Genomic DNA, 16,572 nt, shown 5'->3' with positions numbered 1-16,572 from the left:
GTTTCAACCTTAGAAATACAGACACTCAAGTATTAGGAAGCCTTTCGTTATTATTTTAACACACTAAAATATACTTCTATAATGTTTTTGAAAACTGACTTTTCTCAAAGACTTAAAATTCTTGTTTAAGAACAGACAAAACTAATATATGGTGACAGAAATTAGAACAGTTATTGCCTCTGGGGAGAGGACTGACTGGAAAGGGTGACAAGGGAACTCCCTGGGGTGATGGAAATATTCTCTATCTTGATTTTCGTGTTGGTTACTAAATTGTATACATTTTTAAAAACTTGTCAACGGGTATGCTTAAGATTTGTACATCCAAGTCTATGTTAATTATATTTCAACCAAAAAATTCTTTTCACTGAAAATTCATATCTGTATATGCTTCTTACTCATCCAAAGATTTTTGTGAAGGTGAAAGAGAAGAAATATATTCACAGTTTTATTTTGCTCAAAAGCTTTAGATAGTGAAGATCTGAAAGGCCATGGAAACAGGAGCAGAGCAAATGGAGAACTTCCCAATCTGTACAGAACTACTGCGCGGGCTCTGGCCCCCAAATCAGGAAGCACTAGCTCGGCAGTCTTCTCAGCCCAACTCCTCTATTTGCAGAGTCTCAGCCCTGTCTTGGAGCAAACCGCTCCCATTCTATCTAATGTAGCCTAATAGGATGGTTATATAAGGAAGTGCTCACTAGCAAGGGAGATGTAGTCCCACATCGGGTTATGTAATCTTACTTGTAAGTTCTCAAAATTTTGTATCTGTCCAGGGCAGTCTAGGTGCAGACTTATCCCAAGACAGTGGGGGAGACATGATGGCCTTTCCAGAGGCTCTTCAGTCTTATCCTTGATATTTAAATGAAATTACGAGATCTCTACTGTCAACGATTGAAAAATCTTTCTTAGGCATTAGAAGGCCTCTAAGAAATGCCTTATTGATTATATACCATCAAGGCTCTTTTCAGTTCAAGTTAAATTGTTTAATTTTAACTTTACATTTCAAGGCAGCAAACACTGGAGAAGTAAATGCATTAAAGTCAATATAAAAGCCTCTTACTAAACTCCTCATTTTCCACAGATTTCTATATTTATTGAAGAGCTTTCTCCCTGAGGGAATAAATGCTAAAACGATTCTCCCAATCTGAAAGGAAATTATTTAAAACATTTCTTGGCTGTTCTTGGTATTTATTCCTGATTCCTGGAACAAAAGATTTTTTTCCTAATAAACTTATGAGATAACACAGTGTTCTAAGTATTTCATATAATGCATCATCATTCACAATCACTATCATATAATACCAGCTGTTAGTGAATGAGTGTAGCCAGATGAAAAGGGTGGTAAATCATATAGATCCATTTCTTTTAGGTTCTCTCTTCTGGTTCTAAAGACTTTTGTATTTATCTAGACTCCTTCTTCTAGGGCATTTGGAAAAAGCAGAAATGAACCCAAACCATAAATCTCCTTGCATGCCAATACACACAAGTGTAATGCCACAGGGATTTCACCTTAGATATTCCAGGATCAACAATATATATTTCTCAGGAGGGTGGTATGCCTACAGCGTTAGAGGGTAATTCTGCTGGGGCTAGGGGGCAGGAATAGATGAATGATCCTACATGCAGCTTTTAACAAGAGATCAAAGCAGAACCAAAGGAGATTTTTATTCTACATTTTATGTTATCTTTCTGCAAGGAAGTTAATTACAAGTTTTAGAAACAATAAAAATGAGACTAATCTATAGGGACAGAAATGAGAACTGTGCTCATCCCTCGGTGGGGAGAAGGACAGATTGGAAAAAGGCATGCGGGAACTTTCTGGGGGGATGGAAATCTATACCATGATTTCGGATGTGGATTACATGGGTGTATGCATTTGTTAAGACCCATCAGACTGTATACTTAATTTTGGTGTATTTTACTGTATATAATCATACTTCAATAAGAAGAGAAACAAATGACAAGAATGAAAATCAGGATAAGAAGCGAGAGATTTGAGTTCAAGGCCCAGCAAGAAGATGGGTGAGGTATGTGACCTTCCACGTGACACTTGCCCTTTTGGATATTCAGATTTCTCTGTAAAACATAAAATTTGGGCCAGGGGATCATTAAAAAAAAACTTTGGAAAGACTACAGTAACACTACTAACACTGATTCTTTCCTCCCTACACTAGCTGGGGTCAGCCTTCGAAAACAAGCATCCTGTGATCATAGGAGTATGTCGAAATCACGGCCTTCCTCACTCCTGAACACCTCTGCTTCTGATAATACCATAAAGGGAGCTGGGAGTCCCAAGGAAGAAGGAAAAAGGCGTACCCAAAGGGTTCAGTAAATTGGTAGCACAGGAGCAAAGATTCTCCCAGAGTTAGGCAACTAAAATGGGAAAAGAAAAGCCAGGAAAGTGTGGACCCAACTCTTTCACTGTCAGTGACCACAAAGCCAATCACGGGCTCTAAGAAACCATCCCATCTGGGCAGCTCGCTGAAGACTCCTACTGCCTGGAAGGGAGATTCTCCGTGGAGAGAAGTGGGGGCAGGGGCAGAAAGTGAGCATCTCCTGCACCGAAGCCAACACCCAGCCTTCCCTCCAGCCCAGAGGAAAACAGGACAACTCCAGTGACCATGGCCCCCAAAGTTCTTTCACATCTGCATCAGGAGTACCAATACCCTTTACTGACTTTGAAGGGATTCTCATCTTGAAGATAAGAGTTCATGGATGAATCAACTTACCTCTCTCCGTGTCTTCAGGTAAGGATCTTCTGGCCACTGTCCCGGGGGGTTTAATTTGACTCCTATTTTCTTCAAAAAGTTTTTTGTGAATGTATCACAGTCATAAATCTTGAATGTCCGGCCATAAAAGACAATGTCTATGTTGATATTAAAACGATGCACAGTATAAAACTGATCCTCATCAGGAGGCGGCAGAGAAATCCGATGACGCCGGATAAAAATTCCTACGGTGTGAAATAAAACACAATTGTTTCATCGGGTGGCTCACCAGAAAGACATCACAGTACATCTTTATAACAACCCTGAATGCTTTCCCACCACAGTGAAGCGGGCAAAGGGTTGGTTCTTGGCGAAGTAGCATCAGTATGTTCAAACTCTCAGGGTGCCAGAGGGAGCTGAGACTTCTGAGGCCCAGGGTAATTTGACCAGCCTTGCATGTTGTTAGAGTTGCCTAAGTGATACTAGGGTTTACTCTATTAAAGTAAACCATAAAGACTAGGGCAGGGGGGAAGGAGGAGGGGGTATGAACAGAGTGACCTAATGTGCCAGACACTACCATCATGTCTTTTCCCAAAACAAGCGTGCTCACTTTCACCCACTAGCACTCACTGTGAGCACAGTACGCAAGGAACTAAGACCCCAAAGCAGAGTACTCACAAAAATGCACACTCCTGGCTGAAAAAAGTAATCTAATGAGCTTCACTATGGTAGATGCCGACACCATGATTTACAGCTTCCATAAGCATGAATGACTTTATGCTGCTTTGAAGCTTCTTGGAATCTTCTTCCCTCTATCAACCTCTTCTCCCTCCTTCTTCCTCTATAGACTCTGTCCACCACCACCCATCCACTCCCCCAAAGTGAGAGTTATCAGAGGCTTCATAGTTTTAACCAGTGCTCTGGGCTAAAGGTTCTGGATCCCATCCCCTCTTCTACTTCCAACCCTATGATGCCCATTCACTTCTCCTCTTTAGAATATGGACCCAGGGTTGCCAAGTACACCCAAATGGCAATTAGCCACTGGAGGTAAAAAGGCTCGCTAACTAGATGAAGGTACCAACTACACCACACCATACCAGCCAACTTACCCAAACACTGCTGAAACCTGTTGTCAAGAAGTGTTTAGGGTTTGAGAGTTTATCCTACTTTCAAGCTAGCAAGTTAGCCTGCCACAATTTCATGGATGCTGGTAGAAGACATGAGATGCTTTGGTTAGAGACAAAGGGCAGTTTATTACTCACAGTAATAACAGTACCCAGAACATCAGCATTTTTGTACCAGTTTCCTGAGCCCCGATTCCCACAGGGTGACACAACAAGGGCCAGGTAACTTCTGCACATGCAGTAGGTTACATATTATAGGACAGAAACCCTGAGATGAGAGAACCTGAATCTATTATAAGGGCAATAAGCATCCCTGCCTTTTGTCTCAGAGGGAGAAATGAACTTTATTGGACTGGACAGTAAACATGTCTGCCTTTTGTTCTAGAGGGAGACACCACCTCTATGTTCCAAGGCTGTGAGCAAACCTGCACTTTGCTCCAGAAGGAGAGACTATCTTTGTCTTCCAAAGCTGTGTGCTGTATAAACATCCTTGAAAAGATAATCCAGAACAAAGAGCAGACAGTGTCTCTGCTTGCAAGATCCACAGCAATGCAAGATACCTGTGGAGAACTGTCTCTCAACCTCTGCAAACTGACTTAAGCCTGAGAATCTACTCCAGGAGCAAAGACAAAAGGAGAAAAGACAAGCAGAGCAAACTGAGGGTCTAATGGTTCAAGAAAAATTGGCTTGTGTGACCTGTGTATGGAGGCATTTTAGTATAAAGATGTCAAGCAATCTTCTTCACATTTTGTATAACACTGAGAATGGTGCCTTTTCCCAAAGTCTAGAAATACTTAGAAATTATTCATTCCTTATTCATTAAGGAATAGTTAATGAATATCTTTATGTGCCAGGAACTGTGTTGAGCTCTGTTCCATTATTCTACTAATCATCTTTTCACTCTGTTGAGGGGAAATTAACTAAAATCCTTTTCATCTTCTTTTCTTTGTAGCAATTTTTAATTACTCGGTACATTAAAGTAAAATAATAAAACTATAAAATTAGAACTGGCCCAGAATATTTTAAAATGTACTACATAAAAGATGATATAATTTTACGGCAAAAAATTATACTTCAATTAGCCCTTAATTTATGCCACTGAAAACAGTATGCAAATTATTTAATCATTCAAGATTAGACATTTAGAACAAATTGCATACTAAACACCCATAAAAGCATGGGCATTTCAGGTATTTTTCACGAACCATTATATATCTCTTTAAAAATACTTATATTGGGCTTCCCTGGTGGCGCGGTGGTTGGGGGGGTCCGCCTGCCGACGCAGGGGGCGCGGGTTCGTGCCCCGGTCCGGGAAGATCCCACATGCCACGGAGCGGCTGGGCCCGTGAGCCATGGCCGCTGAGCCTGCGCGTCCGGAGCCTGTGCTCCGCAACGGGAGAGGCCACAACAGTGAGAGACCCACATATGGCAAAAAAAATAAAAAATAAAAAAACTTATATTGTGACAGTTTTTAAAATATATGAAATTTATTCAACAGCCAAGAGCTTCTTTAGGAATTCCATCTATCTTGCATTTGTACTTCACTATAAAAATTCAAATAAGCAAATTAGTGCTGATTTCTGTTCAGTAAGACTTCAAATAGAAATCCTATATTTTTCTAGGTGGGAAGAACTGGCCCACCCACTGAGCTTTTAAATAGTAATCATCACAATCATCATCATAGCCCTAGGATATGCTTTCATATATTTTTCTCATTTAATCTTCAATAATCCCACCAGGCAGATAATGCACGAAATACAAATATTCAGTTTATGGATGAGAAAACCAAAGCTCAGGATGGTTAAGTGACGTGCCCAAGGTCATGCACTCACAAATAGCAGAAAAAGATCTCGAACCTGGGTTTTTCAAGCTCTAAGTAAATATCATTACTTTCCACAGTTTGCACTGAACTGTATCTCACTGTATGACAGCCACAAATTACTTAAGTGAAGGAGGGGAGGGAGTGTCTTAGGCAAAACAGGATAGAAATGGGGAGAAGAGCGGCCAGATACCGTGAAACAGAGATGATGGAGTTGCTCTTCCAAAAGAACAGCCTCTCTCTTCTCTGAGAGTAAATTTCTGGAGAGGGCCCACTTGCCAGCGGCAGCAATCCCCCGCCAGGGTCAACACCACTGTCACCTGTCCCCGCCCCCCCCCAGGAGCCTGCATATCTGCAACGTCCACACTCTTCCTTATCTTAGGTCCCACACTCCTCTCACTAGATGGTTCTCAGAAGAGGCCAGGGAAGTTCTTTGTGGTAACAGAAGAGAGTCCTGACCATTCATGGATTGGAAAGAGAAAGCAGATCTAACACTAAACAAGAAAATTTTAATAACGAGAAATCCGAAGTCACAATCCCATGTTAATCAGAAAAGTAACGTGGGCATTTGAAATGTAGTTACACATGAGAGTTTTCAAAAATACATCTGTGGGACCTCTCAACTGTGCCCTTTGGGAATTAAGATTTCTATTTATTGGTATTTGTATGCTTATAGTTTTCCATGATAAATGGCAGAAACTCCACCAGCAGAAGTTTGTTCTGGAATATCAAAGAAATATGCAGGATGCCATGTCTCTGGCACACATTGAAGAGCACCCAAGACCATCAAGATATATAAACAAAAATAACATTACAAAATGGAAAAACAATAACAAAAGCACTATATCTGCCCTTGAAATGTTCAGATATTTATCTTCTTAATTGGTCCATAAAGACAATTTGGGCAGATGTCCAGGCATCAGGTGTCTGCTTTTAAGCTCTTCTTTATCTTCATATTTCTCATCTCTCTTTCTTTTTAAAGGCCCTGCTATCTGATTATACTCTGCAAGCTTTAACTTTCTAACACTCCCCTGTGGTTTAGATCAAAATGATGATATATCCATTTATGTTTAATGCGTTTTCATTTCATTCAGTTCGGAATTGCTTTAGATCTTTGCTCATACCACTAAATTTAGTTTTTAGGAATTCACCTTCAAGAATTAAGACTCCAACCTCTTACTTCTATCTTAAGTATGTTTAGTTCATTTTAGTAACACTGCAGACCTAGGGTACATCCAAGTCTAGAGGCAGGTATTTCTTAGGCGAATGAATATACGAGTGGAATTGCCACTTGTCATCATGTGTATCCTAAAAATACTAAGACCATTCACTGTGATCAGCCATGATCGAGTATCTTTTCCTCTTATGCTCACTATAATTCCTTCACTAAAATTACTATTCCATTTCTATTTTTATAAAATGTCATCTTTGTGGAGTTTGATTTAATGAGAATAACTTTTTAAATATAGCTAACTTGACACTTGCCTTGCAGCAAAAGAATAAAAATTTTTGAATTCCATATCTCTGATCACAGTAAGAAACAATAATCCTATGCATCTCCCCCTACCCACTGAATGAGCCCCAAATGACAGCCTGTTGGGTATTCTGTCCTCTTGCTCTTGCACTACCACCTTCTTGCCTAGTTTTCCTTATACACTCTATGATCTGCTCCCAGTACCTCCCAACTCCTCGCCTCACCACTTTCCTACCTCTTTACCTCATGCTGTTCCTTTTGACTAATGTGCCTACCTCTTCCAACTTTATCTGGAGAAACTTTTGAGGTACCACTCAAATGCCTTATTCTCTAATGGATACTGGCATTTCCTCCTCTGATCCCTCAAAGTACCTCATAGCATTCATGATGACTACACTGTGTTATGGACATTGTCTGTCATATTCCTTTCCTTTTTTCCTCCCTCCCTCCCTCCCTCCCTTTTTCTTCCTTTCTTCATCAAATTTACTGAGCAGCCAGCATGCACCAAGCACCTATCTTCACAGTGACTTACCTCCACTCCTATACTCCACTCTGCTCCATTCAGCGACAGTTCTCTCCGCAAAGTCCACCCTCTGGGGTTGCCAGATTTACCGAACTGAAAAGCGAGATGCCTGGTTAAATTTGAATTCCAGATAAACAATGAATAATTTTTAGTATAAGTATGTCCCGTGTCATATTTGGGGCACAGCTATACTAAGAACTTCAAATTTAACCAGGTATCCTGTATTTTATCTGGCAACTCTACTACCATCCCACCATTCCACTTTATGGGATGCATACTTATTAGATATAGCATATGCCCAATATAAATAAATGACTTCTATTTTGTGATTATATATATATGAAATACTACCCCGTTGAGGGGCCAAAACAAGTCACTAGTGGAGATCAGTATTCTTAACCAAGGATGCACTGAAAATCAAGTAGAAGCCATTTCTTTTTCTTTCTTCCTTTTTTTTTTTTTTTTTTTGTTTGGTCGCACCTCGCAGCATGTGGGATCTTAGTTCCCTGACCAGGGATCAAACCCAGGCCCCCTGCATTGGGAGCATGGAGTCTTAACCACTGGACTGCCAGGGAAGTCCCAGAAGCCATTTCTTGACCCCAGGCCTACAGAATCAGAAATTCTGCGGGTGGGCCAGGAGATTCTGATGATTGCTCTCCACTGAGAACAACTGGTACAGACCTTACCAGAAAATCATGGCACGTTTCTAACGGTTATCTTTTCTTCAGTATAGCTTAGTTGGGACTTGACAGCATTTGACAAACAGTTGTTCTGTTAGACAATCAGAGGTAAAACTACTAGGATTAACCTCTGACATTCCTGGCTTGGCATAACATCGTTTTAACTATATTCCAGTAGAACAGCAACAAATTCTATGAATATAACACATCTAACCCAAAAGAGAATGATGTCCTGGCAAGAAATGAAAGCAAGCCTCGACATACATCAGTGACTTGACTTTTCACACACATATATCTCTCTGCCAACAAGGATTCGTGAATATGTTGTTCTGATGAGAAGCTACACAGAACTGAATGCCTATTTTGGCACCACGCTAAGGGATGCCTCTTTTATTTCTGGCTTATTCCAAACTCCCCCTCCCTAAAAAAATTACATGATAGGAGAGGCAACTAAGAAGGGAGGCTATAATTCATCCAGGTGCGCTAATTTCTGAATGGTCAGCTCTACAAAAAAAAAAAAACCAGGTGCATCTGACCTTCCAGTTCATTGGGAAAATATCAAAACCCTATGGAAGTAACAGGAGCGCCATCAGTGCCCAGCACCTAAATGTGACCCCTAACCCCTTCTGAGGGCCCACAGGCACATGAAAAGCAGTCCCAGGCCACTCAAGACACAACTGAGTGTCCCCATCCCAATGAGGTCTGAGCCCCTGGCTCAGTAAGCTCATTTCTTTTTTCCCAATCGTTTAATTTAGGAAAGCCTGAAGAAGGCATTTCAATGAACTTCCAAAGTTTCCTCTGTCCTAACAGACCTTCCTTAACAAGAATCATCATATTAATTAATTAATTAATATTTCAAGAGAGACCGGTTTCTCTCTAAACAAAACTTGATGGGAGAGTGGTTATTTGTGTTTGCTTTCCACAGGAACTGCTAGAGCCTGCCAAGTATCTCCACTCTGCTGACAAATTCAGTCTCATTACATATCGTGATTACTAATGTATTCTGTACATACCCCCTGAGCTGTGTCTCACTCAGGGAAATGTCCTGATCAGAGTGAGCCCATCAGAAATTCTGAAAATTTCAAAAGAGACTTTAAAATTGTCTTCTCCTAAGGTTTTTTTCCCCCTGAGTCTTTATGAATAACATTCCCTCCTACTTACATAAAAATTATTTTCAAGTAAATCATTATAACTATCTTCAATCTGCCTTTGGAATCTGCCTATGTGAGATTTGAAATCAAGAGGCTGAGAGAATCGAGAAGTCTTAATAAAAGCCTTTCCAAGATCCTCATAGAGGAGGTATTTCATTTTTCTTCTTGGAGTTTAATAAAACTAAGATTCACTGGACAGGGGCCAGTGAGCTATAGGAATATGAACTTTTGCCTTAAAAGTAATAAAAATAAAAACATAATGCAAGTCACTAACGCAGGTTCAGGATGTCGTATGACCTCCAGTCCATCGCTTGTGTAAATCTGATGTCATGTGGGGAAGGTAATCAAAAAATAAGCAAAGCTGGGCTTCCCTGGTGGCGCAGTGGTTGAGAGTCCGCCTGCCGATGCAGGGGACGTGGGTTCGTGCCCCGGTCTGGGAAGATCCCACGTGCCGCGGAGCGGCTGGGCCTGTGAGCCATGGCCACTGAGCCTGCGCATCCGGAGCCTGTGCTCCGCAAAGGGAGAGGCCACAACAGTGAGAGGCCCGCGTACCGCAACAAAACAAAACAAAACAAAACAAAAAATAAGCAAAGCTTAGTTAGGGAATATCAGAGTAAAGCATTTAAGTGAAAATGTATAAAAAAATATTTTTTTGCTAAAGCAGTAATGTCACTTACCTAAACAAATGCATTTAGGCAAAACAGATGTTCATAGAAATTAAAAGTTGTCAATTTTCTTAATGTTTTGAAATAATTCTTTAAACATTTTCTAATACATTACTGTCAATATTTAAAAACTGCATTATATATGTTTAAAATGACCCTAAAGAGTATAAAGACCTACAAATATCATATGACACTGCATATATGTGGAATCTTAAAAAATGGTACAAATTAACTTATTTACAAAACAGAAATAGAGTCACAGATATAGAAAACAATCTTATGGTTAGCAGCGGGGAAAGGGGGGGAAGGGATAAATTGGGAGATTGGGATTGACATATACACACTACTATATATAAAAGAGATAACTAATAAGGACAGCACAGGGAACTCTACTCAATACTCCATAATGACCTACATGGGAAAAGAATCTACAAAAGAGTGGATATATGTATATGTATAACTGATTCACTTTGCTGTACACCTGAAACTAACACAACATTGTAAATCAACTAGACTCTAATAAAAACTTTTTTAAAAAGTATAAAGACCACTTGTCCCTTTACAAAATAAAATATCACACTTCCAACTTTAAAAGTTTTTAACTTTAAAGTTCCAACTTTAAAAGTGAAAATCTTTTCTTAAATATCAAAGCATTTCCATATTTCCTAAAAGATTTATCATTAAGCCACAAATTCTCCAAATAAAAGCCAGGGAATAGATATTGTATCAGCTGGAACACAAAGAACCATGAGGACAGTTCATATTGCCTCCCCATACCAATCCTCACCCGCTCCTCCCACCAGTAAAACCAAGCACAACACTAAATCAAATCTTCTTCCTCTTTCCACCACCTCAACAGCGGCTCTCTCCCAACGTGGTACAATAGCCTGATTCTGCTCATGATCTGGGCACCCCTGATTCCCAATCCACAACTCCAGTGTCGACTTTTTTCCTGAGGACACATCCTAAGGTTCTACCTGCCTTGTGGGCAACACCATACAGATGTTCCAACACAACCTGAAAAGCCTCATGACCCAAACACACCCCAGCTCCAACTCCAATGCCACTCCTTGCTCCATGTTCCTGGGCTCTACTAACGCATCACCATCCTCTCAACCACAGCATGAGCTCTGAGACAAGCAGTTAAGATTCAGATGGAGCAAATGACTTCTCTAAGCCTGTTTCCTTTCTGTAAAAGCTGATGATAACCTACTGTAGATGGTCACTGGGGTGATTAAATGAGATAATGAGAAAGTAGATACCTTATCATTAGATATTCCCCTTCCTCACACTCTATATTTAATCGCTGGCCAAGGCCTATTAACTGCCAATCAAATGTGTCTACAATCTTTCCCCTGTGTCCTCTTCCTACCGTCATTGTCCTGGTTTGGATACTCAGCACTTCTACCCTGAACAATTGCAAAACTCCTGGACTAGTCACCTTGCTCCCTTTCCTCTCCAACCTGCTTGCCTACAAGCTCCATGAGATAGGGATATAATGAGTCTTATTCCTTTTGTCCATTTTCCCAAAACCCAGCACAGTGCCTAGCATGGAGTAGACACTCAACAAACACTTCATGACAATGCTGACTGGCTCCAAATTCATCATCCAGACATAACGAAGCCATGCTCTAAGAACAATCTCAATCTCATGAGCACAGAAGGAAGTCCTTCGCATACTGACTCGTCATAACATTATGCTCAGAGGCCTATGGTCCTAAAACTTCTCTGTTTCTCCCCCATGGAACCCATTGTGGTGTATCAATATGGAGGCACTGGGCCCAGATAAGTATTTAGTAAGCAAAAAGTTTATTCAACATAGGCAGAAAATCATAAGATGTGTTAAATAATGATAATTTGATAGTCAGTAGAGCATGTATATGTTAAACACAGAAAGAAAGGAATGGAAGGACCAAGAGACAACTACTTTTCAGTATGTATTAAATATACATGAGGTACCTGGGCTCTGAATATTCATGATACACTAAATATACAAGAGGCACTAAATATTCATGGGTACTCAATATTCATGAGACCTTAATTTGGCCACTCATTCATTGGTGACACCCATTCTAGCCCCATGTGTCCTTGGCCCAAGAAACACAGATAAAACCCATGACTATTCAGCAGGCCGACTGGCAAGCTACAGCTGTGGCCAGGCCCACTTGTCCCTACATCTTTCCAACAGAGTAAGTGTGTGCCATTAGCCTAAGGTCCCTTCTGTCTGTGGTCTTCCTTGAACTTTAACTCTGGTCTCCAAACCATACTATTGTCAGAAAAGCCTGATGCAACGGAAGAAGAGAGAGAGGACCATTGCCTACCCCAGGATTCAGGCAGGGTGGTCCTTCCACCCACCTGTACCTTGTCCTAAGTATGTGAACCTCTCTGCCAAAAAATTATTCCTCTTACTGACCTGAGTTCTGACCCCCTAGGTCCTGTCCTTGAGGATACAGAAAATTAGGTCACCCCTCCCCCCACGTGACAGCCCTTTAGATTCCTTAAGACATTTATCAGGCACACCTGAGTCTTCCCTTTACGGACAAACATCCCTTTTCACTATTCTCCCTTACACATGATAAATTTTCAGTCCTTTCACCAACATGGTTGCTGTCCCTTGAAGGCAGACGGAGCTTGGCATTGTCCAAAGTAAAGGACTTACAGCACACACAGAAGAAATCGATTACCTCCCTTGACCTCTCCATGCTTCTACTAATGCAACCTAGGATTCGCTTCTCCACTGGCCACATTGCAGAGCTAATTCTTGTCTGGCTGAAGTGGAGTATGGGTAAAGATGACTGGCATACGTGGGGCGAAGGAGCAATGGCCTTCTCTTGAAGCACTATGAAAGTCTGTAGTTAATAGGTATGAAGATGAAGAGAGAGTGGTTGAAGCAAACAGCAGTGAATTCAAGAAAGGAGAGAGAAGCCCAATCTGGAAGTGGCAGTGGAGACCAGTCTTCCCTCTACCCCTGAGGGTGTTATGAAGGAAGTAATGTGGTCATAGCAAAAAGACAAAAAAGAGTTTGAAGAAAAAAGTCAAAGACACAGGAGAGTTTGCTCATACTAGAGCAGCATGTGAAAGATACAGGGATAACACAGAAGAGAGTGAAATGGCCAGTGTTGAGGTGAGGAGGGTAGAAAGCTGATAAGTCAGCATCAATAACTACAAGCTATCAGCATGTTTACATTCACCATTGCCAACAAGTTAGATACCTACGCAGTAGCATGGGGTCTTTTAAAAAGCGAGAGAAAGATAGTATATAAAGGCAGTAGTTAGAAGTGAAAGAACCATAACTCTGCTTTAAATAGATACTTTGAGGCAGTCCGTTATTTTTCAATGCTGGTTCATTTACTTGAATTGTGTCATCTTCAAGGTAGAAGTAGATTTTATAGCATCTTATTCTATGGTTTTCTTGAATTTTATCAGGCACTTCATCTTCTAAATAGGCATCAAAAGATAATACCTGTTGGAATCATAATTAGAAACTAAGAAATGAAAAAAATTCAGCGAACTTAAAATCAATAAAGCTACTGCCTGTATACTTTTTGTAACGTAAAGAAAAAATTTGAGGAAATTTTTGCAAGAAGACATTCTACACATCAGCTATGAGAATGGATATACAGTGTAGGTTACAGCATATAAAGATGATTTTATATTTTCATCACTGTCTGGTTAGAATGAGGAAATGATATTCAAGCAATGAATCCATCATTCAGCTCCACCATAAATGGAACTAGCGTCTGTCTTTGGAATTTCACAGTGGGATTCCATGTGTATGTGTTACAGACAAAATAATATTCTTTCCCACAAGACGAATATAAGTTTTGTCATTTTTTTCTCATTAAAAATACCACAAAGCTACCTTGGTTCTAGGATAAAATTATTCTCATCTCTGGTCCTGCTGATTGCTTGCCTTGAGGCAATTCAAACAGGCGGAGCTGAAATTCTTCCAATGCACTGGAGACCCCACCCTACACTTCTTCAGGAACCTCAAAGAGCCTAGCTCAATGCTAGACCCAGCCTCATCTTACTGTGTGTGTCGGGGTGCAGGTGGGGGGTAGACATGGGTAGGAGAGGTGGATTCTAAAGTAGTTACAGTAAAAATCAGAGAGAGTAAAAAATACCCTTGAAAATTCCTTAACTACTTTGGAAAACTGTGCCTCTCAGTAAGTACAACACAGCCTGTTTTTCTCCCACGTTGAAGCCGAAGACTGACTGCCTCTTCAGTTGAAGACCAGTTGAAATAGCTTCCTTAGGTTTAGATGCCATGTTGTATGAATAATACATACCTTTCACCATTAGAATCACTCTCAACACAACAACCTGCTTACACACACTAAGAAAGACATGGTAATTGAGGACAGTTGAAGGAACAGTAGATTCAGGCTACCATTTCAAGCTTGGCCTGGGGCACAGGCTCCTTCAGAGCTCCATTTTAATACTTCCTTTGCTCTCATTTTTGTTCAATTTTTATAATTAAAGTTGCAAAAGTTAAGTGTACATCTGTTGTAACACCAAGTTAATTCAACATAGACAATATATATGTGAGTGAGGCTGTTAGGCACAATCTAACCTCTAGGGGTGGTCAGTTACCCTAATTAGGAATATATGCTCCAGGATTGTTTGGCAAATTTCTATCAGAAGCCCATGCTTCAGAAGTGGCTGACAAAATGCCTCAGTAGTTTATCTCTGATCAACAGAAGAGGTTTTGCTAATTACCATAAAGAATATGGTAATTAGGGCTTCCTTGGTGGCGCAGTGGTTGAGAGTCCGCCTGCTGATGCAGGGGACACGGGTTCGTGCCCCGGTCCGGGAAGATCCCACATGCCACGGAGCGGCTGGGCCCGTGAGCCATGGCCGCTGAGCCTGAGCGTCCGGAGCCTGTGCTCTGCAGCGGGAGAGGCCACAACAGTGAGAGGCCCGCCTACCGCAAAAAAAAAAAAAAAAAAAGAATATTAGAAATGAGTTTTAGCTAGTGAAATAACTGTATTCAAAATGAATGGATAAGTTACAAATATTGACCAGCCACTGTCTTTACCAGAACAGGTTCTAGGAATCTAGTAAGCCCAGAGACCTATACCTTCAAAATGGCTCCTTTGTCTTCATTCCAAAACGGTCCTATGCTCAGCTGCTTTCTTGGGGAATTTATCCGGCCTGATTCCAGTTAGAAAGTTAGCTAAACTCACTACTAGAATGTTGTCATATTTGTGTTGAGTGAACATTTCCGGTAAGATGCTGTTGGATGGGTACAGGGTTTCCTTCTGGGGTGATGAAAATGTCTTGGAACTAAACAGAGGTGATGGTTGTACAACACTGTGAATGTATTAGATGCCACTGAACTGCACGCTTTAAAATGCCTAAGGGTTAATTTTGCTATGTAAATTTTACCTCAATTTTTAAAAAAAGATGTGGGATGGCGAATTATATTGAACACTAAAATAGTAAACGTTATGTTATATGAATACTGTCTCAATTTTTTTAAAGTAGGGGGGAAAAAGATGTTGTTGGAACACCTAAAAGGACAAGACAGCTGGGGTTCCATCAAGCTTTCAGTAGAGGTAGTGAGGAAGAGCAAAATATGCCACCCTAGAAGGTGCCACTTTAGAATGTGGATTATTTTGAGCTGAAGACAGAGCCCAGCAGACCCAGGAAGAACTTTTTACCTCTCCCTTAACTGCCTAAAAGAACTTAGACACGAAACCTGCACCAGGAAGAGAGCTATTACCAGAGAAAACTTATTTATATCAGAAAGCCTTATCCAGCATGGCACGGCAAACATTTGTTTACCAAACACTTGCTCTTCTCATTTTCCTGTGAATGATCTTTGAAGCCCCAGACCTCTACCCCCCCCCCCCCCCCACTTAGCTCAGGATGGTATATAAGCCTCAAGTACCCGACTGCCAAAGAGTCTCATATTTTTATGGGGCTCCGACATGTACAAAATTTCCTTTTCGTCCATTAATCTGTATTATGTCAATTTAACTATTACTCCAGAGAAAGAATCTAAAAGGGAAGAAGGGAAAAGTTTTCTGCTCCTACAGTAATATTCAATCTGAAATTTTTTTCTTTGTAATTGGGTAGGAAAGTGTAGAGAGACTGTTCATACCCCACCTACCTCTATGTAGTGAATGCTACTGGTGTAAATTTGTGCATGACCAAACGGCCAGAGATCAGCTGACAATATTGTCAAGCATATAATCATTAAATATTTATCAAGCAAATGATGCACTGAAAGAGAATAAACGATGCTCAGTGGAAACAAAAAGAAAGACATGATTTTAGGTTGGACTTCAATATTTCTAGAAGAGGGACAGACTGATACTTCATGTTCTGGTCCCCTGAGAATACAGGGCTGATGAACTCCAGCGTGAAAGGTAGAGAGCAAGTCAGAGCAGTAGAGATGGAAAGATACAAAAAGAAGAGGGAGAGGA

The 16,572-nt window shown here is 40.7% G+C and overlaps 1 protein-coding gene across 1 annotated transcript in view; it reads right to left on the bottom strand.

Annotated features, from left to right (window-relative positions):
- Nucleotides 1–16,572, bottom strand: part of EFHC2 (EF-hand domain containing 2) — a 194,578-nt gene that overhangs the window by 107,861 nt on the left and 70,145 nt on the right. The window contains 2 exon segments of the mRNA XM_060002095.1: nt 2,727–2,950; nt 13,454–13,626. Of these exon segments, the coding sequence (XP_059858078.1) occupies nt 2,727–2,950; nt 13,454–13,626 (397 nt within the window).

The sequence above is a fragment of the Delphinus delphis genome, chromosome X, assembly GCF_949987515.2.
Source record: "Delphinus delphis chromosome X, mDelDel1.2, whole genome shotgun sequence".
NCBI classification, from domain to species: domain Eukaryota; kingdom Metazoa; phylum Chordata; class Mammalia; order Artiodactyla; family Delphinidae; genus Delphinus; species Delphinus delphis.
Note: the sequence above shows the minus strand (reverse complement) of the source record. Positions and strands in the feature narration are given on the sequence as shown.